We start from the raw sequence: 26,060 nt of genomic DNA on the forward strand, positions 1-26,060 counted from the left end.
CCTAGATGCCTAAACTATGCCATCCAGTTATTACAAAATGCACCACATTATTGTTTAGAAATATAGTATAAAATAATGAAGTTAATCTGCAGAAATCTGTGATCTAAAGTTACAGGCACTTAGAAAGATGTTCATTTAAAATGGTTAACATTTCACTTGTATTTAGTGAAAATTTCATATTTGGGAGACTAGAAAGTTGTTATTGTTCCTGTTTCTGTATTTTGAAACTTTAAGGGCTGCTGTGCTTTCCCTCCACATATCTCTGTGTGTAGAGGAAAAGCTAATGCTTGAAACTATTCTGTAATTTTTACTTTTGACAAAATCATATTCAAGTATTTATGTGAAATTGATAAAATGCTTGCACAAAATAAACTGTAGTTCAGATTGAACAGAGATAAAGTTTGGCAAGAAGAAATTATTCCTAGAAATCACTGCCTCTAATTATAGATCAGTTTTAGACTTCAGAAGTCTTAACCGCTTACCCTAGTAATTTGTTTGGAACATTTCTGGTATGCATGTTGTATTGCAGCCAAACTTGGAGATAAATCACCATGCAGACAAGTCCCTTGATAGCTTCTGTAAGTGGCAGAAATCCATTCTCTCTCACCAAAGTGATGGAAACACCATTCCAGAAAATGGAATTGCCCACCATGATAATGCGGTCCTTATTACTAGGTATGGTTTGTTGAAATTCTCTCATTTCTTCTCTTTTCTTTTTCTCATTTATTTGCTTTCACACTCACAAAGAAAGAAAGAAAACTAGAAGTGTTTGCATTTTTAGTAATGCATAGAGTAAAAATATTGTTTACGTTCTACTTTCCATTCAGTAGTGGAAAAAGTCATTTGTTATGAGGGCCGGATCTGACATAAATGAGACCTTGTTGGACCGGGCCATGTGTGTCATAAAATGTAATGCCAGGTAGTGGAGATATAAACTTTATCAAGGACGCAAACAGAAGGTTTTTTAAAAATTAAAATAAAAACATGCTTAAAACATTAGCACTCTTGCAATATTTTGTTTATTTAACAGTGTCTGCTAACTGACACGTCTTGCTCTGAATTATTGCTTCAAAATGTCTGTGCTGTTGCAATCTTGAGTATGCTGTCCGGGTGTGTATCTGTAAGCTGCAAACCTACGATGATGCAGCAGCAGCAGCAGAACTGGAAGAAGAAGCAGAAGACAGCCAGTTCCCCTGCGGGCCTGTTAGAAGCCCGCGGGGGTGTGTGTGTGTGTGTGTGTGTGTGTGTTAATCCGGCCCCCGGGCCGCATGTTTGACACCCCTGGGTTACATGGTTTTCAGCTTTAATTTTGTTAAATGTAGCGATAATATAATCTTGAAATGAATTAATATGATTTTCTGCATACACAATTCTTTTTCAACAGAATGTTTTAAAATAATATAGAACAGAGTAGAAGAAAAATAAATACTAGTTATCATACAGTTGATTTGTTCCTGAAGTCTTAGAACAAAATATTATAGAACATATTCTTAGCTGGCACAAATTAGTGATGCTTCCATGAGGTAGCAAATGTAATGCCACATTTTTAACAAGTGATCTAAGAAATTACAGGCCAGTGAACCTAACATCTTTTACAGGTAAATTGGTGGAAACTGTTGCTAAGCGTAGGATTATTAAGTACATTAAAAAAACACAACATATAGAGGAAGAATCAGTGTGGCTTTTTAAAAGGAAACTCCTTTCTAACCAGTCTTTTGAAATTTTTCTAGAGGGGTAACAGATGTGATATGTTTAGATTTCCAGAAAGCTATTCACCAGGTTCCTTGCCAAAGGCTGCTGAGTAGACAGTCATGGGATAAGATGCTATTATGGATTAAAAACTGTTTAAACAACCAGAAGCAGAGAGGAGTAAATAGATCATTCTTGCATTGGTGTAAAGCAAGCAGTGATGTTCTGCTGGGATCATTACTGGGATTAGTACTCTAATTTATTCATAAATCATCTGGAACCAAGGGTGAGCAGCAAACTGGTTAGCTGTGCACATAACACCAAATTGTTCAGAATGGTGAGGACCCAAGTGCATTCTGAAGAGCTCCAAAATAAACTTCTCTGTTATATCGTTTTGTTCATCAAAACATAAGAACATAAGAGAAGCCATGTTGGATCAGGCCAGTGGCCTATCTAGTCCAACATTCTGTGTTATACAGTGGTCAAAACCCAGGTGCCATCAGAAGGTCCACCAGCAGGGCCAGAACTCCAGAAGCCCTCCCGCTGTTGCCCCCAAGCACCAATAATACAGAGCGTTACTGCCCCTGACATAGTGTATACCATAGCCACTGATGGACCTCTGCTCCATATGTTTATCCAATCTCTTCTTGAACCTGTCTGTGCTTGTAGCTGCCACCACTTCCTGTGGCAGTGAATTCCATGTGTTAATTACTCTTTGGGTGAGGAAGTACTTCCTTTTATCACTTCTAAGCCTACTGCTCATTAATTTCATTGGGTGCCTACAAGTTCTTGTATTGTGAGAAAGGGAGAAAAGTACTTCTTTCTCTCCCTTCTCTATCATATGTTTACTTTTGTAAACCTCTATCATATAACCTCTCAATTGTCATTTCTACCAGCTAAAGAGCCCTAACCTCTTTAACCTCTTTTCATAAGGAAGGTGTTCCGTGCCCATAATAATTTTAATTGCCCTTTTCTGCACCTTTTCTGATGCTGTGATATATTTTTTGAGGTGCAGTGACCAGAACTGTACACAGTATTCCAAATGAGGCCACACCATAGATTTATACAGGGGCATTATGATACTGGCTGATTTGTTTTCAGTCCCCTTCCTAATAATCCCCACCATAGCATTTGCCTTTTTTAATTGCAGTCACGCACTGAGTCGACATCTTCAGTGAGTTCTCTACCACAACTCCCAAGATCTCTTTCCCAGTCAGTTACTGCCAGTTCGGGCCCTATTAACATATAGTTAGGATTTTGGGCTCCAATGTGCATTACTTTGCACTTGCCCATGTTGAACCCTCATTTGCTATGTTGATGCCCACTCACCTAGCCTCAATAGATCCCTCTGGAGCGCCTCATAGTTCTCCCTGGTTCTTAATTAATCAATTAATTAGTTTATTGTATGGCATTGTGTATAGAATAGCCAGGAGAACTAAAGATTGTCTGGCAGCTGCAAGTTCTAGCTCTTAGGGTTATGCTAGTGGTGATGGCTAGACTTGTTTATAGGAACTGAGAGAGTTCTGAAAGAACTGTGACTGGGCCAAGTTCACCCAGCTGGCTAAATGTGGAACAGTGGGGAAATGCACCTAGTTCTCCAGATTAGAGTCCACTGCTCTTAACCACCACATTAAACGGGCTCTCCTCCTCCCTGGTTCTTACCACCCTGAACAACTTAGAGTTATCCAGAGACTTAGCCCCTTAACTGCTTACTCCCAACTTCAAATCATTAATGAACAAGTTAAAAACCACTGGACCTAGTACTGAGCCCTGAGGTACCCCACTCCTTACCACCTTCCACTGTGAAAACTGCCCATTTATACTCACCCTCTGTTTCCTATTAATTAACCAGTTTTTAATCCACAAGTACACTTGTCCTCTTATCCCATTTCTGCTGAGTTTACTTAGGAGCCTTTGATGAGGAACTTTATCAAAAGCTTTCTGGAAGTCTAGGTAAACAACATCTACTGGGTCACCCTTGTCCACATGTTTGTTCACCCTCTCAAAGATTAGTGAGACAAGATCTTCCCTTACAGAACCCACACTGATTTCTCCTCAATAGCTTTTGTTCATCAATATACCTATTAATTCTGTCTTTAATAACAGATTCCACCAACTTACTCAGTATTGACATTAGACTGACTGGCTTGTAGTTTCTCAGATCTCCTCTGAAATCTTCTTTAAAGAAGGGTGTTACATTAGCTACCTTCCAGTCCTTGGGAATGTAGGCAGATTTTACTGATAGATTGCATATTTTTGTCAGGAGATCTACAAGTTCACATTTGAGCTCTTTCAAAGCTCTTGGCTGTATGCCATCTGGGCCTGGTGATTTGCGAGTTTTTAATTTGTCCATCAGTCATAGAACCTCCTCTCATGTCACCTCAGTCCAACTCAGATCAGCAAGCACCTCCCATTTTCCACAGTAAAAACAGAGGCAAAAAATGTCGTTCAGCTTCTCTGCCATTTCCCTATTGTCCTTTAGTAATCATTTCTGTTCCTGAATACAACTAATCCATCAAGAATAAAAGAAGTTTGGAGCAGTTTTAATCAATAGTGGTTTGAGTGGTGGATTCCAGATCCCATCACTGTACACTGCTGAAGGGGGAAGGTGAGGTGGCACCCTTGCTGGAGAGCATCAGGAAGGGGCAATATGCCAGTGAATTGATATCAGAGCCCAGTATGGACGAAGGTTTCCCCTTTCAGCAGTGGTAGGAATGCAATCCTCCCTGCAACCCACTGTAGAAGCCCAAAATGTAGGCTTTTAGCAAGGAGTGTTGCCTTCATTCTCTTGGGAAGCAGTGTCAGGTGCAGCTCTGACTCCTGTTCTCTAAAAGGGGAATGTTGAGTAGAAGTTTGTGCCTGATTCTTCTGCACTATGGTGACTTCTAGAGCCTTTTCCCTCTGTATCTCCTTCTTCTTGTGGCAATCAGGGCAGCTCTCAGTAACAGAGCGAGTTTGATGTAGTGCTTAAGTGTGTGAACTCTAATCTGGGAGAACCGGGTTTGATTCCCCACTCCTTCACTTGCAGCTGCTGGATAACCTTGGGCAAGCCATAGGTCTGTCAGAGAGCTGTTCTCTCAAGGACAGTTCTGGAAAGCGCTCTCCCAGCCCCACCTACCTCACAGGGTGTCTGTTGTGGGGAGGGGAAGGGAAAGGAGTTTGTAAGCTGCTCTTACTCCGAGTGAAGGGCGGGTTATAAATCCAATCTCTTCTCTTCAAAAGTGTGCTTTTCTCCTCAGCTGTGGTCATCATTTTGGTGTCTGTTACTGCTGGGAATCCAGCTGTCCTGGAGGTGGATTCTGGGCTTTCTTGGGGAGGAATTTTTCAGATCGGACCATCCAGAACCATTTTAAAATAGGTTAAGGGATCATTTGTTCAGAGGATTCTAAACTGTCATCTGGCATAGCAATCACCCATCTCTTTTTGTCGGGGCTCTGGTGGTCTGCCACCAACTGGCCTCCTGTTACCGCAGCTGTACCCGGCCTGCACCTCTGTTGAGCCCTGGCCTAGGGGCCCTTGTCAGAGACGGTTGCGGAGGATTGAGGGGAAGGATTTGGGAGGAAGGGGAGGGAAGGCCTCAGACTGCGGGGTTGTGTAGGGAGGTTACTTCACCTGCCCTTCCCCCGCTGAATCCAGTTTCTCCCCTTAGGCATACAGGCTCTTACTCTCTGGCACACGCCTTCGCCATCCCGGTAGTCCGCCTCCTCCTCGACTGCCTCCTCCCTTCCTTTTTTATCCCTTCCCCCGCTCCGCCTTCTCCCCGTCAGTCACGCCCCGCCTAAAGCTGGGGACGCTGGACCTGCCACGCCTCGCTCTACCTCCTGGATACATGCCGCCCCCGCAAGCCTCCCTTTGCTGCCCACCGATTCGGGCACCTGTCGGGTCCGTTTCTGTGGGGGCTGCCGCCGCTGGTTCAGCTCTCTCAGCAGGGTTTGCCGATGCTTCGACCCTCCCTGGGTCATTCCAAGTGCCCCGCCATGGCTGGGCTCCAGCATGTCCCACGGCATCGGCACCCCATGTCTGCAGCTCAGACTGACCCTGTGGGGTCTGGCGTCCACCCTCTGTGTTGCCAGGCGGGGGTGGATCCACCTGTCGTGGTCGCACCGCTGCTCCATCCTCATCACCCTGGCCTTCACCGCCGTCCAAGTAGGTTGTGGGCTGGGGAGACATGTTGCTGTCGGCCGGGGTCTCTCTTCCCCCTCGAGGTTCGTCGTCTTCCTGCTTGGGGAGGGGTTGTGGGGCTCCCCTTCTCTCCTCTCTCTCTCATTGGCCCCTTTCCCCTGGGCTGGACCGGGACACTTTTTCACTGTAATGGTATCCCTTATCTTGCTAAAGGCTAGGAACCCATAGTTGTTGAGTTTATGGAGTTACTCCAATCAAGAACCAACATTTAGGATAAAGAATATACCTCCTCTCTTCAAGGAGTAGAAAACACCTGTCATAAAAATTGCTGCAAAAATAGATGTGATGAAGGTTTTTCCCCCCAGTCATCCTCTTGCTTCAGTGCCTTTTTCTGCTGTAGGAATTGCAGCAAGAGGTCATCCAAGCAGTATAGGTGCAGCAGGGACAATTTCCCCTAGAACTTTGCCATATTCCTGTCTCTTCTAACCATGTGGGTCTTTTGGGATCCAGATAGGATGTCTTGTTGAATAGAAACCAAACAGTAATATTTTAATTTTCATTATTTTAATTTATAGTCTGCCTTTCTTGCTGGAACTCAAGATAGATTACAAGTTTATTAAAAGTATTTTGTCAATCAGTACTCTGATTATAAAATATGATCACATTTTAGTCTAATGCCAAAGATTCCTAGCAAAACAACATAATGTAGTGGTAGTAGCAGGACAGGTTTCCTTCTTCCTCTTGCCCTTAGATATGCAGGGATCCAATTTACCATGGCTTGCTTTTTCGTTCCTATTAGTAAAATGTGGTGTAATTTTTTTCTGCCATGCATTCTTGTGAAGTAAAGGTGGCTTCTTCCATATTTCCCAAATAGTTTACAGATTATCATCTGTATTAATAATTGGTGTTATTCCTTTTAACAATATCAAGTATGGCTTATATACTAGAAAAGATTTAAATAGTAGTTTTCATAAAGTCTTCTGTTTTAGTTTTCACTTATATATTGATGTATATCAGTTTTTTACTGTACTGAAAAAATACATGCTGATCTCTCTGAAGTTCATGTTGGATCGTATGAACTGGTTGTACTGAAATGATAATAAACAGGTATGACAAAATTTCCTTATAATTAAGATGAACATTCAGGAGTGAAATTTATAAAAGCAGGAGTATCTACAAAGCCATTCGTAGGACTTCCTGGTCCAGAATTCTGCGGAAGAACCTACAGTTGTTGGAAGTCAGCATCATCAAATGACTAAAGTTGATGTTTTTTTAATGCTCAGTGAAGCCACTGAGTTATTTCCCCAGATAGCAGAGCTACAAATCACTTGTATAGTCAATTAGCTCCAAAAGGCTGCTGGCTGAAACACTGGCACATCAAAGGAAGTGCTTTTTTAAGATATACTGTTTCTTGACAGGACTAATACAGTTCACAATCTACTGAGCCAGGTTATCCTTAGACAATTTGACACACAAATATACCCCAGAGACCTCATTCTGTAAGGGGCAAAGAAAAAAGGAGGGGAACCTTCCTTGAGTCTTTGATTCGTCTGAGATTAGCCTTGAGGCTCCACCTGATGTTCTCACACAAGTTATGGGAAAGGTTTGAGCAGCAGAAATAACTCTTGAGTAGTACAACAGAGTAAGTTTTTAGTACAAATGTTATAGTATTACTAAGGATTTTGTCATTGTGGAAAACATAGACAATCTGTCACAGGCATAGCCAAAAGTACAGGGGAACAGTTGCTAGTCTTAACTAAAAAGATCATGGAGGATGCTTCTGCAGCCCAGAAGAAGAGCCAAATGGGGCTCCGCTACATGCCAAATAAGGGTTTCAGAGACCCTTGGAGAGGGACTAACAACAAAGGAGCAACAAAATAATATGGCCTTTAGTAGATTATTTTTATTTTACAACATTTATATTCTTCCTTTCTGCCCACACAAGAGCCTCTGAAGTGGATAACAAATTAAAACATACACAATAAAACTACATTTTAAAACAATTAAAACCATTCACCCCACAAAAAACACAGATCATGAAAACCAGAGCTAAAATACCAAGACAACAAAACATTGGTCGGGAGACAGGAATTAAGTCTTTGATGCATATGACAACACAGCTTTTATATATTTTTTAAAAATTGAGTACAGATTTGTATAGTGTTTGAAGTTATCCAAGAATGAGAGCCTTATCAACAGGTGGGACAGCTAGTTATTGCTAGAAGATGGTTTCGAAAACTTATGAATATGGGAAACTTAATTGATTGAAATTGAATTCAAAGATGCTCCTTGCCTGTAACCTGTTTGCTTTTGGTAAGAAATAATTAATGGGCTCAAATAATCACTCTCCTTAATGATCTGTGTAAGATCAATGGATGGTATTCGTTTAAGTTAATGTTAAAGTGTAGATGTTTTAATAAAAAGATAAAATGGACACAAGGTTCCGCAGTAATATTCTTACTTGTGTACTGTACCCAAAATAAACTGAAAAACATTGTTGATACCTCTTGCTAGAAGATGAATGATCTGATATAGGGAAGCTAACTTGGCACCTTGGGCTTCTTAAGTGCATGCTCTTGTCTGAATCAGGCTTGACCGGAGTCCAGAAACAATCCTTTAGTGTTTATTTCAGAAATTATTCTTGATGATGTTATAGCAATGAGAAATCCCTTTTCCAAGGAAGTTCCCAAGTAGAAATGTCTTCTGAAAATTCAAAGGGATATCCAGTAAGAATTTTTAAGACTGTGTTGAGGCTCCACAAGGGAAAATGGAGAACTGGTGGAGGATGAAGTGCCTTGAGGAATCTCTGCATGTGATTAGTTGCCATTTGTTGATGTTGAAGAAGGAAGCAGTTTTAAAAGTTGATGGGAGAAATTCATTCGTGTAATAATTTATCATTGGTCTTCAATACAGTCTGCATGGGGGGGACTGTGCATGAGCAGGCCTGCCATTGGTTAGGTCTTTAAAGCTAAAAGCTTCCAGGGTACACTGCGTGCCAGAGCCAGAAGCTTGTTGCTACCCAAGGACTATGTGCTTCTGCGCAGCAGCATCCCCTACCCTCAGTTCCTGTTTTGCCACTCAGCGAAGCGCTTTCCTCCCCCTGGGCAGTAGAAGCCGCACAAGCAAGTGGTGGAGCAGCAGCCCTTGCCACCTGCCTCATCCTCCCACCTTCTTTCCTCCCTTCCCCACAGAGGAATCTGCGCTTTCCAGCCCGGCGGGCCCCTACCTCCTCTCCTGCTCACCCCCCCCCCCCCAGGCTCTTTCTGTGCGTGCGTTTTGTGGTTTCAGAGTCTTGGCTCCGCTGCCCGCTGCCACTGCAGGGCTCACCGACTTCCTAGTGGGCAAGCTGGGGCACTGCTGCTCTGGCTTCCTCGTCCTGCCACTGCTTCTTCCCGCTCCCTCGCCCGCCTCTCCAGCCCGAACCTGCTTCCCCCACGTGGTCGCGGCTGCTCGTTCGCCCTCCCCTATTGTTAGCAGCCAGCCAGAGTGCTACCTTGGGGGGCCCCCGGTGCCCAACTCCGCCGCTCCCATTGATCTCCCTCCCTTGGCCCCTCCCCTCCCATTGGCTGCCCGGTGCATTCTGAGACTGCCTCCCCCCTCTTTTTGGGGAGGGGAAGGTGAGAAAAAGATGCAAGAGGACTGCGGGGGAAGAGGTGCGGCCGCGCATCCTTGGGCGCACGTGGTCTGGAGGGAGAAACGAAAGAGGAGGCGCCGGTCACCCGGTCCGGCTTTTGGCGGGGGTTGGGGGGCTTTGGCGGGGGGGATGGGTCCTGCTAGCGTCCCTAAGGGCCAGCCCGCGCTCTAGGCGAGTGCCTAGTTCACCTAGCAGCTGAGCCGGCCCTGCTTCTGTAGATACAAGGGGCTTGACCCTCATTGCTGTACTCACAATATTGATCAGTAGTTTGAATACTGAGTTATCAGTTCTTCCGCTTGCCAAAAGGGTTGCAGCAATACTTGACAAAGCAACAGCTATCTTTTTTTTTTTTTTTTGCTGATTGGAAGGCAAAATTACATTTATAACAAATGTCATACCCAGTCTTTCTTCCCAGTAGGGACCCAACGCAACTTCCATTGTTCACGTGCCCTCCATTTTATCCTCACAACAACTCTGTGAGGTAGATCAGGCTGATAGTGTGTTACCAAGCAACCTTCCATGGTGAATTGGGGATCTGAGTATTAGAGGCACATGAGAGGTTGCTTAAAAGCTCTCTTATTGCATTTTGCCTGTTGTGAAGATAACCTGGTTCAGGATGTTCTGATTCCCTTCATTTCTGGCCCTGTAGTTTCCATAATCATTCTTTGGTTGTTGGCCAGCTTTTAGACATGTAGCATTATTTTCTGATGAGTTATGCCTGCCACAAACAGAGACCTTTAGCTTCCATTGCAAATAGCACAGGGGGGTTGTCTCAAGATAGCTTCGGCCAGGATATTCCCATGCCTTTAATTTTTTGGCCCTGGAATTCCCACAACCATCCTGAAGCTGGTGGCCAACTTTGAGTCTCGCAGCTTTATTTTCTGATGAGTTATACCTGCCACAGATGGACAGATGGCCTGAAAGGCCAGTTCTTTTATTACTAGAGATTCATGGTAACAACAAGCAAAATTATTTTTGTTATTATATATTTGGTTTGGATCAGGGTCAGAAGGGGGAGACAGATGGAATCTCTATCTGGGGGCCCATGGTGGTGCTAGGCATTCTTGTTTTCAGAGTATAGAACACTTTCTGGATTTGCTCTCATATGTCTTAAAAGGTGCTGTGAAGGACTAGAGCAAACTCTGGACCTGACACTTAAGAATGTTCATGCATTGCTTCTATAGTACAAATCTGCCCAACAAAAAGAGTGCTGTCAGTATTTCTATATTTACTTTCTTCATACCATACATTATTCCCCAACGGGGGCCCAAAGTGGCTTACAACATCCATTTTATCCTCACAACAAACCCTATGAGAGAGGTTAGGTCAAGTGACTGGCTCAAGGCCTCCCAGCAAGCTTCCTTGCTAGAGAGGGGATCTGAACCTAGGTCTTTCAGACCCTAACTACTACACAATGTTGGCTCTTGATGAATGGATCTTGATGCCCCTTCCCAGTTTCCACATACATTTTGAAATCTGTCAGGGCTGAGCGCACCAGTCATATGTGCAACATGAGCAGATTTTGTGCTCAGCTCACTAATGCATGCTGGGAACCCCTAGATTCCAGGGCCTCGATGTGATTACGGCAGGCAAACTATAAAGTTAGCCACAGCATTCCGCTCTCCTCTCATTTCTGGAGCTGATGTCACTTAGCTTGACAATATACTGCAGACTGAAAAACCACTTAGAAAGCCCTTGGGAAAGTTAATTATCCACATTTTAAAATAATCGTCAAATGTGCATTTCAAGTTGTTCACCATTTAAAAAGAAAATGGTTCTACAGTCTGTTAATTGGTAGGAGTGTTGGTTCAGAGATAAGTGTCAAAGATCTGTTTTATATTAGATTAGATAAGGAGATCCTGCTTAAACTCATGTCAAAACATTATTAAACAAAAGAATATACATGAAACTGCTGTCCTTAAAGTGCTTCCCCACCTCAGACTATCCTTTCTAATGGGCATTGTGCCAGGAGAGCACTTGGAGGATCAGAATACTTGGAGGCAGCAATTGCTCCTTTATATATAAATATGATCTTTTTTTGTTTGTTTAACTTTAAAGATTTAATGTTACTATTTCCCAGACCTAGTAAATGTTAATAAGAGCCTACATTTGTTTGGACATAATATATACAGAATTAAGTTAAATTGTAAGTAGGATCTGAACAGGCACTTTGATTGTTAGAAAGCTATCTAGCTCTTCATTTGTGAGAAATTAATTACTCCTCTAGATGACAGATCTGAAATCTAAAGGAATGTCTATATAAAATAATTTCCAAGTGATATTTGATACTGGAAAAACTGAACATCCCTTTACTGTAATAATGCCAATAGGTAGTAGACTTAGAATTAAACTAGTGGAATTTGTTTCAATGGGTGGTGAACATTCTTCTGAATTCAGAATTGTTGGTAAAATGTTGTAATATATTCAATGACATTGGGATATTATGACTTGAGACAGATAATATTGCAAGCTTGTGATTTTATATTGGCTACAGACATAATGGGGTTGGATAAACATTGACAATTGTGGATTAATACCTGATACAGTGTGGAATGTAAACTGTAGACCAGGGATGTCAAACTCATTTGTTATGAGGGCCAGATCTGACATAAATGTCCTTTTGTCGGGCTGGGCCATGTGTGCCATAAAATGTAACATAAGGTTTTCTTGTTCAGTCGCGTAGTCGAGTCCGACTCTTCGCGACCCCATGGACCAGATCACGCCAGGTACCGGATATATAAACTTTATAAAGATGATTTTAGATGCCAAATAGCAGTAGCGGGCGTGATTGGATTAGGTGTGATATGCAGGTGGGTGGAGATATCAGCATTGGTGTGATATACAGAGGCATGGAAATATCAGCATTGGTAATGAGACAGGAAACTTAGGTACAGGAGTATTCAGTTCAGGGGGATGCAAAGAATAAATGGAAATAAGTCTGAAGAAGTGAGCAGTGACTCACAAAAGCACATACCCTACCACAATTTTGTTAGTCTTTAAAAGTGCTACTGGAATCTTACTCTTTCTACTACTGTTAGAAACCACAACATTTAAAACCTGGGGGGGGGGAGGGCAGGACGGGACATTTTAATCTTCCAGGAATCCAGGGCATTCAGTTGCTGACCTAAAAGTAGCAGTTCTCTTACAAAGGAATTTCAAAGGGAGATTTAGAAAGAGAGACTGCTGAATACCGATGCTGAATACCGATACTGAAGACCATGCAGACTACTGGGCTGAATTGAGACCTAGGTTTCTTCTCTCATTAGCAATGTCTGCTATTATCATTTGGCATCTGAAATCACTTCACTCTCCAAGATATAAGGACAGATGGACTCATATTCCAGCTGTATATGAAGAAGTGAGAAGTGATACATGAAAGCTCATGCCCTTCCTCAAATTGTGTTAGTCATTAAGGTGCTGCTGTACTCTTGCTCCCTTTCACTAATGGTGTAGTGGTTAAGTGCACGGACTCTAATCTGGGAGAACTGGGTTTGATTCCCCACTCCTCCACTTGCAGCTGCTGGATGACCTTGGGCAAGCCATAGTTCTGTCAGAGCTGTTCTTAAAAGAGTAGTTTCTGTCAGAGTTTTCTCAGCCCCACCTACTTGCTGTTGGAGGGCTTCCTCCTAGCTTTTTAAAAAAATGGTAGTGGGTATATTCTTTTAGCATTATAGTGATATACTTACCACTGTTGTTTTTTTAAGCTGGGGGAAAGCGCTTTGGCAGTGGTGGTGGGGAAATGGTAGGCATAAGGGGACAGGGAGAAAAAATGGCACTGGATGTGGGTGGAATGGTTCAGCATCCCATGCTTCCCCATCCACATATGGGCTAACCTACTTTCTAGAGATACTGGATCTCAGCAGGTGCTGGAAACTATGGAGATAAAACGAAGGAGGGAGATGTTATCTGGATGCTCTGAAAACCCCCACTACAGTGTGTGAGCTGAGGCAAAACAAATTGTCCATGTGGAAGCAACCTTTCTCATGCCATTTTTTAGACTGACTAACCACAACCATAGACAGTATTCCAAGTATGGCTGTATTACAGGTTTACATATAGCAAAAGTCACTAGTTTATGTTAATTGTTTCGTATCTTTAATAGTGAAGACCCTGACCTGGATGGCCCAGGCTAGCCTGATCTCGACAGATCTCAGAAGCTAAGCAGGATTAGCTTTGGTTAGTACTTGTTTGGGAGACCACCAAGGAAGTCTAGGGTTGAAACCCCACAGGGTCACCTTAAGTCAGCTGTGACTTGATGGTACTTTCCACAACCACCAGTAGTAAAAATTTCTTGGTTCCAAGTCAAAGTTCTATCTGCATATACAAATTCTACTCTAGGTATCCATGTAACTTTTTGCACTGCAACCTTAGGATATTTTCTGTTACTATTATTATATTTTATTTCACTATGGGCCAACAGACCAGTTAATTATGTAATATAAGGTTATTCCTGATAGAACATGTGAGAATAGCCTGAAAGGCATAGAAGCTTCTCAATGCCTGAATCTGCTAGGGAGTGCAATGTGCATGAAAGATTTTATATCTCCATTCAGTACAACATTTTTAAGTGGCATTAGAAATGAAATTGGAAGATCTTTCACAGTTTAGAAAAACACAGGAAACTTGTCCATTTTTTCTAGTGATACTATAGTAAAAAAGTTTTAACGCATATATGCAAACCATTCTCCACCCCTCCTCCAGTTTCTTACCCGCCCCGCCCCCCTTTTCCACTTTTGAGTCCCAATACCACTGCTTCTCTAGGACCAAAATATCTAGGAAAAGCAGAGGCAGGACCTCCCAGGGGTTTTATGGGTCTGGGGCAGGTTTAACGTTGGAGGCCCTGCAACTAGTCTTCATGAAGCTGGAGAGGCACATGTAAGAATTCTCATGTGGCGCTTCCTTTTTTTCTGTGACGAGGATACATTTTCCCCACCCTACCTGTGACCCAGTCTGGCAACTCTGGAAGAGACACCAGTCTCCCTGGTCATGCTATTGACTGACTGCTTGGCTGGAAAGTTCTAACAGCTCTATACTATATATTGCAGAATGAGAGGGTTTCCTGTTCAGTGTGCACAACTAGCTGAGCTCACTAAATAGGAAGCCATTGCAGAAAGGTAGAAGGCTCTAGACTAACAAAAGAATTCTTAGGCTTGTCTTGATTATATTTCAGGTAACGTGCCGCTTTTTAAAAGAAGTTCTGCAAAACTGTGTGTTTTAAGTGAGGGTTACTACTGGTAGCTTAAGCAAAGTAGAAGTAATGAAATGGTATAGATATAAATACAATATAAAGAAAGGGGGATTGATTAATATTAAATTAGTTATGTTTATATTCTTACAATACAGATTTTAAAGGAGAATTTTACACACTCAGGAGTGTGATTGAACTCACCAGGAGAGATACTTGCTTGGCAGCTATGAATTAGGGGGCGGGGGGGAGGGGGAGGTCATAGACCTTCCTTGATTGTATTTCAGGATTTATATATGTATAGTGTAATGGTTGTGCAAGAGCAAGAACCATAAGAAGAGAAGGAAGTTATTTATTTATTTGATTCATTTCTACGCCTCCTTTGCACTTGATTCAGGGTCTTCAAGGCATTAAACAGGGCAGAAACAAACATTAAAACTTTTCAGACATTAAAAAGTACTTAAATAACAAATCTATAAAATATTTAAAGCAAAGCAATATAAAACACATAAAATATAGACACTTAGAAACACAGAGGCAAGGAGGAGACGTAGTAAGAGTTATTGAGGGAATGTGAAACAAAACAAATGAAACAAAAACAGTCTTCACCCTCTGGTGGAATACAGTGATAGGAGTCAGATGAACTTCTCCGGGGAGGGAGTTCCAGAATTTCAGTGCCACAACCAAGAAGGCACTTTTTCGGTTTGCCACCTGTCTAGCCTCAAGACGGTGAGGTACCCAAAGTTAGGTCTCCAAAGATGACTGGTGTGGACGGTAGGCAGTCCTTCTGGTAGGCTGGCCCCAAGCTGTATAGGGCTGAATGTCAATAGTAAATGTGAAGGTTTCTCTTGCTCAAAAGCCAGTCTAATCCAACTCTAGGGAGCGGTGCTCACCTCTGTTTCCAAGCCAAAGAGCCAGCGCCGTCCGAAGACATTTCCGTTGTCATGTGGATGGCATGACTAAACACTGAGGTGCACACTGTTACCTTCCCACAGCAGCGGTTCCTATTTATTTACTTGCAATTTCTATGTGGATGGCATGACTAAACACTGAGGTACACACTGTTACCTTCCCACAGCAGCGGTACCTATTTATTTACTTGCAATTTCTTGCTTTTGAACTGCTAGGTTGGCAGAAGTTGGGGCCAGAGATGAGAGCTCACTCCATCATGTGGCACTAGGGTCTCGAACTACCAAACTACAGACCTTTTGGTCTGCAGCTCAGTGTCTTAACCTCTGAGCCACCACGGCCCCTACCAGCAACTTAAATTGGGCCTGCAAACAAATTTGGAGCCAGTGTAGATGTAACAAGACTTGGAATTATGTGGTCTATGACCTACTCCAGTTAGAATCCTGGCCACAATATTCTGTACCAACTGTAGCTTTCAGACATACCATGCATTCTTGTGCACCGTATTCTTTATGAGGTACTCCTGTTGGACATATCAGATTTGTACATTTAAGTTGCAGATGCTTTACATCTTGCCTATATTCTGAGTTTTGGAGAAGAAGCAGCTTCTAGATGCATCCAAGAATGTGTAGAAGTGCAAACTATAGTCATTTTTATAATGACGTACACTTCGATTTTAATTCTTGAGGTTCTTATACTTATTAATGTAATTTAATAAAAATGCACTTTATAGTACAAATTGCAGTTCGCAATATTCATTTAAAATTATTTTTCCTTGGGATGGCCTTCACATGATTGGTTGGGGGTTAGTAGTGGTCATGTATTCTATAGTTCCCTCAGTGGCTGCCTTTTCTGTTTCTAGATGTGCTACTGTAACAAGAAGCCAGCTATGCTTGCATGCTGTCTTGCCCTTAGGGTTGCCAAGTCGACAAAGCTACTTACCGGGGGACTCCCGGTTTGCGGCTGGTGCACGTGCGCACGCCGCACGCACATCACCAGGAAGTGACGTTATGACGCCGGGCATGGTGGGGGCGGGGCCACGACCATTCAAGGGAAAACCATAGAGTTTTCCCTCGGATGACCATGGCCCCGCCCCCAGCGTGCCTGGCGTCATAACATCACTTCCTGGTGATGTGCACGCCGGGGTGGGGTTCCTCCCGAGGCCCGATCCGCCGCCGGCGGGGAACGGGCCTCTGGGGCGGGGGGTTCCCCGCCCCCCGGGGGGACTTGGGAAGCCTACTTGCCCTCCATGCACCGTTATTAGAGGAGGGACTGTGGGCTATGTTACAAGGACAGCATGGCCCTTGCGTTAATTAGTTCATTCAGGTTACTTCATTCATAAGGATAGTAACTTTTATTTGAAATGATAATTTAAGGTTACACACAACCAAAATAGTATTTAGAACTTCTCAATACCCATGGTAGATTAATTCACTTGTTCTGTGGATGCTTCTCTGTACTAGCTGATGTCAGAATGATTGTATTCAGTCAAACTACAATACCAATGTGAGTACTTTACTTCTTACTACTATTGTACATCTTGTCACTGCTGCAGAAAGTCTTAGGAATTTACAGTAGAACTAGCAAAGCTTTAAAATCTTAACAGCCCATTAACCACAGGATATGGTTCATGAGATTTAATGGCTAGTTGTTAAAATACGACAGAACTGTTCCATGGGGTGAGGAGACATAGAAATATTTGCTTTTCCTGTTTTTTCTTACCATAATAAAACACAAGAACTGCACTGAAGAAACACTTTCAAAAAGTGTTGCTGTGTTTACATTTGTTATATCTCCTGTTTCATTAAATATATAATTAATCTGTATTAAGGAACCTTTAGTGAGTTTCATTAAACCTATTGTTTACATTACATGAAAGTAGGAGTTTATTTGCTTTGCTTTTAAAAATTGCATGGTTTTTGAGAACAACCCCAAAACAATCTTATGCTGTCTTTAGATACCGGCTACTGAAAACCAAATTAATAGTGATGAGATGCTGGTAAAAATAAGGAGAAAAGACAAGGACCTCACCAGGCCAAGGCCTTAAATATAATGATATAACAATGGTTATTTCTTAAAATTATGTAAATAAAGAATTGTTTTAAAAATTGAATTTCAGTTTGTACATTGTAATATCAAGTACAAAACCTTTAAGTATGACTGCTGGAGCTTATTCTGTACTTACAAGTGCTTGAGAACTTATCATTGTATTTATATATTAAAGATTACTCTAAACTAGTCTGATGAAACATGTCGGGAATTTTCAGCTGAGTAATTCAGTATATTTTTTTGTACAGTATATTTGTACCATCAGCCTTGGTCTTGTTTTTATCTTTTGGTAAATCAGCCTCCTATGTGAAATGAGCAGTATATATTTTCAAATATTAAAACTATCCCGGTGCAAGAGCTATAAAAACATTTCCCCACTGAGCATTGCATATTGTCATATTTGTCACATCCCCTTTCCAAGGTAATTCTTCCCTCATTCAAGAAGTGGGGAGGGGGAATTGCAATTTTATCCTAGTCAGGGTCCAATAATATTTTGACATACCCTTTATTGAATTGCTTTGGGAAGTGCCATCCAAGGGCAGAGGAAAGATGCTTTGCTGACTTGAACTACTAGTATCAGGACTTGGATTTGCCCCTCTTCAGGCTATGATTAGAAGCATTAGCTGAGTTCCTTTATTCCCAAGAGATGGCAACTGCCATAGAGAGCCAGTGTGGTGTAGTGGTTAGAGTGGTGTGCTAGGATCTGGGAGACACAAGATTCAATCCCTTATCCTGTCATGGAACCTTTCTGGGAGACTTTGGGTCAGTCACACGTTAGCCACATTGCCTTATTTTACTAATAGACTTGGGTAATTATAGATATTAAATGGCAATAGGCATATGATATAAGATCATGATCCGTGTATACCAGAGTCAGGATTCCCAGAGCCCATGAAGACTCGAGGAGACTAGGTTGCTAAAATAATTGATTTCTATACTATAGATTCCCAGGCATACAAATAACAATAAGCAAGCACTCACACATGCAATACAGAGCTAAGAATACAGGGTTGAAAGAATAGTGACATTTGCATGAGCAGGAGTATCGTATGGATTCTCTTCAGGGCTGCTACTGTCTCTGTGTGCATGGAGTCCAGGGCTGCTGGGCTGCATCACAGTCCTTGTGCTGATGCAGAGGTGTATGAGCAGAAGGTTTTTGTAGTCCCAGGTCTGCATCTGGCTTGGCATGCTTCTTGGGCACAAGGACTCCCTTGGCCACAGTGTACAGTCCATAGTTCAGCACTGGACACTTCTCTTAGGACCACAGCTCTGTCCATTGCCCTGGCACATGCTCTTCACAGTTCAGCAATGCAGTAATATAAAGAGTCTTTAATAATGCCATCTGAAGTGGCTTCATGGCAACACATAGGCACAGACTAACCTACCCCACAGGGTTGTTGTGAGGGTAAAATGGAGAGGAAAACGATATAAGCAGATTTGGGTTCCCATTGGGGAGAAAGGTGGGGTACACATGAATTAAATAATTACTAAATAATATACCTTATTTTGGAGGGATGACAGAGCTCCTTGAAATCCATGGCACTGATTAGAGTATTAGACTAAGATCTGGGTTGAAATCTGGCATAAAACTCACTAACTTGGGCCCATTACTGTATGTATGCAGCCATCCATGGAGTGGAGCTTTCAGGTTTTCCTCTTTTGCTGTAGCCAGCAGAGTCACCCCCAAATTCTGTTCCTGGGTGTCAGAGACCCCTCAGGAGCAGCATATGAAGCTGCCTTATACTGAGTCAGATCACAATCTTCCTGTATGTATGTGTTTAAAGTGTAATTAAGTCACAGCTGACTTATGGCGACCCCAGCAAGGGGCTTTCAATGCTCATGAGAAGTAGAGGTTGGTTGCCATTGCTTTGCTCTTTAGAGTCTTCCTTGCTGGTCTCACTTCCATGTACCAACCCTGCTTAGCTTCTGAGGTCTGACAAGATCAGGCTTAGGGATGGGCATGAACCTTGTCATGAGCCAGTTTGTGGTTCGCAAATCGAGGTTTATGATCATCCCTATCCACAACCCTCCATGTGGTTTTTGGAGGTTCATGGGGGTTTGTGATGGGAAGCAGGGGGGAGCAAGATGGATCGCAGAAATGACTTACAATCCATTTCAGCCTAACAGTGGGGCTAGAGTGCCTGTCAGCCGTGAGGCTGGAATAGATGCAAGCCATTTCAGAGATCTCCCCCCCTTCCATTCTGCTGGCCTTGGGGGCCCAACCACCGCAGAAGGGGGGGGAAGACCCCCCCACTGCATCATAAACCTCACAAAACAAACTGGTTCATTGAACAGGGAGGTTCATGAAGGTTCGTGTGACCCCACAAACTAGGATGAACCTTCATTTTCCTGATTCATGCCCATCCTTAATCAGGCGATACTGTGCTACCTTCCCTCCCACAGTCTTCCTGTACATCATCAATATTTGACTATTGGCGGTGAACTCAGATCCAACTTTACCATAATATTCATTATGCTCCTGCCCTTTTCCAGACCTTTTGTCTAGATGGAAAGACCGTCTTATCCTGATCTTTAATCCTGATCTTTAGTCTGTTTTATCCTTATCTTTAATTTTATCCTGATCTTTAATTCATTAGAACAGCCCTGAATGCTACCATCAATTGAACTTTTCTGCCCAAATAGAAAGCTTGCAGTATTTCTTCCATGGTAACTGTTTCTACACTATCCTTTACAACCTAGAAAAAACATTCAATGGGTCTTTTTATCTTTTGGCTCCTTCATTGTCAGTCCTCAGAATTTCACGTTGCTATAGGTATCCCATACAGCTATGGTTCCTTTGCCATTTCATGCTAAGATTATCAATGTTCCTACCTTGCAGTTCTCACTGTTCTCTTTGGCTCCCTTTTTTGTCTTTTCCTCTAGTCTCTGCATTCATTAGTGTTCTTTTTTTCAGCTGTATGGAGTTACCAGTTCTCTGAGAGAAAGGGAACTGGGATGAACATATTGCCAAACATATAGCAATTGCCATAGTCATCTTGCATGGTAGAAAAATATTCAGTTAAATTTTCCCGAGTTCCCATCCATTCTTCAGCCTTGATGCTGACTTGGATCTTCTTGACCGTTGATTAATGTTAACAGAGTCAAGCTAGGATGGCGAAGAACCCTTTGGAGACCTGGATCCTGGCTAAAAGTTCAATTTGGCTCTCAATTTTAAGGAACAGCTACTTGAAGAGTTTGGTTTTGTGTCATACTCTGTATTGAATAAGCAATAGGAATAGGTAACCTTACTGGGGAAAAACATCCAAATATGCAAGTATTACACATAATTTGTTGTTTGGTGGACTAAAAATTAATTTGCAGATAGTAATTCAGTCATTTATAGGATTGCTCACTTAATGTAGAATAATTATAACATCTGAGTTTGTAGGATCTGTTGTGTACTTTAACACTTGGAATTATCATTTGGATTCTGTTTAGAGTTGTGATTTGCTATGTGATTACAAAATTTTGAAGAGGGACTGTAGCAATCATTGCTAACAACTGACTTGGTCTAATCTTTCCACAAAAGTATGCATTGTCCATCTAGTTTCAGAGTTGAGACTGGCTTTTTTAAATAACAATGGGTTTAGCGTAAAGGCTTTGAGCCTTGGGCAGGAAAATGGTTAAATTATCAGATGTGTAATCTTGGTGACCTTATTTATTGCTGATTTTGTCTGACTGCAAATGCTGCTGTAGCAGTTTAAAAGAATGCACAGAGTTGTACAATGGAAAATTAGGGAATGGAGGAGGGGGGAACTTAATATTGGTTATGAGGGACAATTCTAAATAGTGACTATATCATTTAACTCTCATATGTTTAACTTAAATCCTCACTTTTCAATATGCCTTGAAAGCTTGTTCATGTGTTCAATATGGTTCTGTTATTAGTAGTTTTGAACTGTGTAATATTTATAATACTTTTAATTACTGTTCTATTTTTCTGACATGAAATGTCACAAATACAAATGTTCCTAGACATGTCTTCATCCGTATTTGAAACAAATCCTGCATTTTGCAGCTATAACACATGAAAACAAACCTGCATGATCAGAAGTCTGATCTGGTATGAGCATAGCTCAGGTTTGCTATATCAGCTGCTTCTAGTGTTTATTTTAAGCTAAAGCATAACAATGATTAAAGGCTTAGGCTGCCGTTTTCACACAGCTCCAGTGGTGCAAACTTTCATTTCAGTAGTTACTTATGCACAATGCATTTTGCAGACTGAGATGAGTGGTGTGCTGAAAAAAACTTTAAAAATCAGATTTTTTTTAGGAGGGGAAATTCTCATTATTTGTTTTGTATTGGAATTTGCTTTATACATTTACATAAAAGGTAATACTGGAGAGATACTCGCTTTGGTAATACTAATGCTATTTTTAAAATGTTGTATTAGAATGTATTTGCATTTCTCCTCCCATTCCTTCAAAACATGTAGAAAGGAGTGGGTCTTCAGACAGAATTAAGGGCTTTTCTGCATGTTCAGCTTACTCCTGATTTTCTTGGCAGTTGATCCACAAGAATTGGAGTTGGTTTCGGCATGGTTTTTCCACATGTCTGTCCTCCCTCTGCATTTTCACAGTTTTGGAGTTAGCTTTTCTTCTTCTTTTTTTTTTTTTGCACATGCCTTAAATAATCAGGGTTCTCAAAGGAGGGTGCTGTTGTCATTGGTGGTATCACAGCACCCTCCTCTTTATTTTTTGCTCATGTTTATGTCAATGTATCAATATCACGGCTGAATTGTTGCAAAGATTAAAAATGAACACACACTTAGGGATGAGAAGAAAGAGCGGGGGCATTAACAGCTGCAAGGCTGCTGCAGTAGGCTTTTGTGGAGGGTCAGTGTGAGTCCCCCCCATGCCTGCCTGTCTTTGCACGGGGGAAGTCTAAAAGGGGAGTAGCTCTGCCACCCATCTGTTTATGAACCATATACGAAGTGTGATTTTCCTTTCAAAACATGCTCCTTTTTCTGGCATTGGAAGTGGCCATCCCACCCACCAGGGCTTTTGCATTTTCTAAAAAAAAAAAAAAAAGAGAGGAAATAAAATATTACTCTCTCAGTATTCCGTTGTAATTATAGGTTTAGCAGAGTCTCTGAATTCATTTTTCATTTTTTAAAAAAGTCTCTAGCCCCATTTCCGCAGAGATGTGAGGAAAAAGGCATATGTCCACAAAGGAAGCGGATGGAGACTTTAAAAAAAATGAAAGCTGGGAATTCAGAGAACCCTAGACCTTTTTTTGAGCATGCTCATATGATATACTTACATAGGAGTTGTATTTCTTTAAAAAATGAAACCACTCATTTTCGGGGGGGGGAGTGGTTTGACAATGATGACAGTAAAGTAAAGGTTCCCTTGCTCGAAAGCCGTTGGCAGGAGCTGGAACTGGAGACGGGAGCTCACTCCGTCATGCGGCACACTCGGGTCTCGAACTGCTGACAGTACAGTACAGTTGTTGTTGTTGTTAGCATCAGGGTCTTCTCCAGTGAGTGCTCCCTTCTCATTTGGTGGCCAAAGTATTTGAGCTTCAGTTTCATTATCTGGCCTTCCAGGGAACAGTCAGGGTTGATTTCTTTGAGGATTGACTGATTTGTTCTTCTTGCAGTCCAAGGGACTCTCAAGAGTCTTCTCCAGCACCATAGTTCAAAAGAATCTATTCTTCGGCGCTCGGCCTTCCTTATAGTCCAGCTCTCGCAGCCATACATGACTACTGGGAATACCATTGCTTGGACCATGCGTATTTTTGTTGGCAGGGTGATGTCTCTACTTTTTATCATGCTGTTTAGGTTCGCCATCGCTTTCCTCCCAAGGAGCAGGCGTCTTTTAATTTCATGGCTGCAGTCACAGTCTGCGGTGATCTGGGATCCCAGGAACGTGAAGTCTGTCACTACTTCCACGACTTCCCCTTCTATTTGCCAAGGAGTGATGGGGCCGGATGCCATGATCTTAGTTTTTTTGATGTTGAGCTTCAAGCCCACTTTTGCGCTTTCCTCTTTTACTCTGAGCAAGAGGCTCTTTAGGTCCTCTTCACTTTCTGCCATTAGAGTGGTATCGTCTGCATATCTGAGGTTGTTGATCTTTTCCCCAGCAATCTTAATTCCTGCTTGTGATTCATCTAGGCCAGCATTTCGCATGATGTACTCTGCATATATATTAAATAAGCAAGGTGACAATATACATCCTTGTCGTACTCCTTTTCCTATGCTGAACCAATCAGTTGTTCCATATCCGGTTCTAACTGTCGCTTCTTGGCCCTTATACAGGTTTCTCAAGAGACATGTGAGGTGGTCTGGTACTCCCATCTCTTTAAGGACCTGTCATAGTTTGTTGTGATCCACACAGTCAAAAGCTTTAGCATAGTCAATGAAGCAGAAGTAGATGTTTTTCTGATACAGTACAGTAATCCAAAAGTGGGCCAGAGGTAGGTGGGACAAAGAAAGCCAACAGGAACATCATGCATGAGGAAACAAGTGATTCAAGAATCGGCTTTCAGAAAAAGATAGGTGTAAATTAAGGGAGAGTTCACATTGTTGCTTTTTGTATCTTTCTGTTTCCAAACAGGTGTAGGAGTGGGGAGAGTGTTTTAACAGTGATGGCAGCAGCAACTTGGACTAATGCTCTCTTCCAAATTCTAGAATTCTTCAGCCAAACTGCTGCAATTATTGCTGTAATGAGGAATAGATGTTATTTGCATAGTTCTGTCTTTTTCTTGACATAGTTCCACCATAACTCCGAGGAATACTAGAATGTGATGAAGACACTAGGCTTTTATAGTAATTGAGGATAATTTGACTGTATAACATAGAAGTAGTATTTTTGTTATTAAAATGTGTCATATATATCTTTAGTTAATTGCTACTATGGAAATGTGGTATTTTCCTGTTCTTATAACTCATGACAGTGTATTCAAACAAATGAAATAGTGAAATGAAATATCAGAGGCAACCCTTTGGCTTACTTGTGGCAACTTTAAAAATATACAGCAAACTAATAATAGAAAAGCTATTTTTATTGAGAAACGTGACATGTAAATCATTCTTTTCCTTCCTTGGTTTAAATAGCTTTTTTGGTTTTGAGGCTTTTGAGGATGAAACCGAATGAGCTGTGTTCTTTATTTTAAGGCAAAAGGCTGTTGTGGTAGGCCACATTCTGTAAGATTAAGCAGATGCTATGGCAAAAAAAAAATATCAAAGTCAGCCAGTGTAATTCTAAGCAGAGCTACTCCACTCTGCCCACTGAAATAAATGGCTTAGACTACACAATACATAGAGTTGCACTTTGCCTTGTACTGCGAATTGTTATTTCTAAAACATGTATTTTCAGTTTTTTTGCTAAAACTTTGAAAAATTATAAGGTTGTAATATTTAATCACCCTCTGTCCAGCATCTTTAAATCCAGAAAGGAATAACTGGTGTCCCCCCAGCCCCAAATATGGTTTCTTTAATAATGGAGGTATTCAGCTTTATCCAAAGGTCCATATGAGGAATAACATACATGTCTCCCACACAAACAAGGTTTTCCTGTGACTTCAACACTGAAACTATGTTTGGTTTGCATTACTGTAAGGGGAGCTCTTGCACATGCAGGAGCTCCATATGTGCTTTGGAACATCTAATAATAATTTTTGGATTTGGAAGGCGTGCACTGTTAAAGCAATTACAGAAATCAGATACAGTTTTTTCACTGTCAGCTACAGTGATTGAAACATGAGACATTTCTACAATTAGAGGGCCCAAAACAATTAAAAGTACATTTCAGATGTTCAGAGCACTTCACTTACATTGCATATAGGATAGTATTATTATTTCTGTACTGCAAAGGCAGGACTGAGGCTGAGTGCAAGTCAGTTTGAGACTAAGGAAAGATTTGGACTAGGGACTTATTGGCTCATGCCATTCTTAACCACTACTGTTAAACTAGCGCTCAATGTATTTTATTACATTTGGCATTACATATGCAGCCGAAGGCAGTCTGCAGCAGTCAAAATGAAAACCAAACCAACTAAAAAACAAACAATTCTAAAAACATGCAGGTGACTAGTAACACTGTTAAGCAACAATAAAAACATTTTTACTTCTAATATCTGTTATGGGATTGAGCTACTAACTGCCATTATAAATCCATTGGCTTCAATAGATTTAGAAGAGTGTAGCTCTGTAATTTCAAAGAAAGTACAAACAGTACAAAATCAGAAAACGTGGAGAGAGCTGGCCCATAGAATCGCCAAGGGTTGGGCATGACTGTATGGATAACAACAGCAGCAGGTCTGCTTAGGATAGCCCTGTTAAAAGGTTCATTAAAGACATTCTGTTGTAATTAAAAGAAGCAGTTTAAAAGCATTTAAAATCTTGGAGCAAAATAAAAATTGCAGCTTGGGAACTATAAATAAAAAAGAGATGCATGAAGAATCTTGACAGTGAGGATAAAGTTGCAGTTGTGGTGTCATCACAGAAAAGACTGTCATGTAAAACATTTT

The 26,060-nt window shown here is 41.6% G+C and overlaps 1 protein-coding gene across 1 annotated transcript in view; it reads left to right on the top strand.

Moving 5' to 3' along the window:
* ADAMTS6 (ADAM metallopeptidase with thrombospondin type 1 motif 6) overlaps window positions 1–26,060 on the top strand; it is a 191,021-nt gene that overhangs the window by 38,733 nt on the left and 126,228 nt on the right. The window contains exon 6 of the mRNA XM_015410253.1: window positions 530–675. Within this exon, the coding sequence (XP_015265739.1) occupies window positions 530–675 (146 nt within the window). The remainder of the gene's footprint in view (window positions 1–529; window positions 676–26,060) is intronic.

Source organism: Gekko japonicus, unplaced genomic scaffold (assembly GCF_001447785.1).
Source record: "Gekko japonicus isolate JY-2015 unplaced genomic scaffold, Gekko_japonicus_V1.1 scaffold179, whole genome shotgun sequence".
Classification (NCBI taxonomy): Eukaryota; Metazoa; Chordata; class Lepidosauria; order Squamata; family Gekkonidae; genus Gekko; species Gekko japonicus.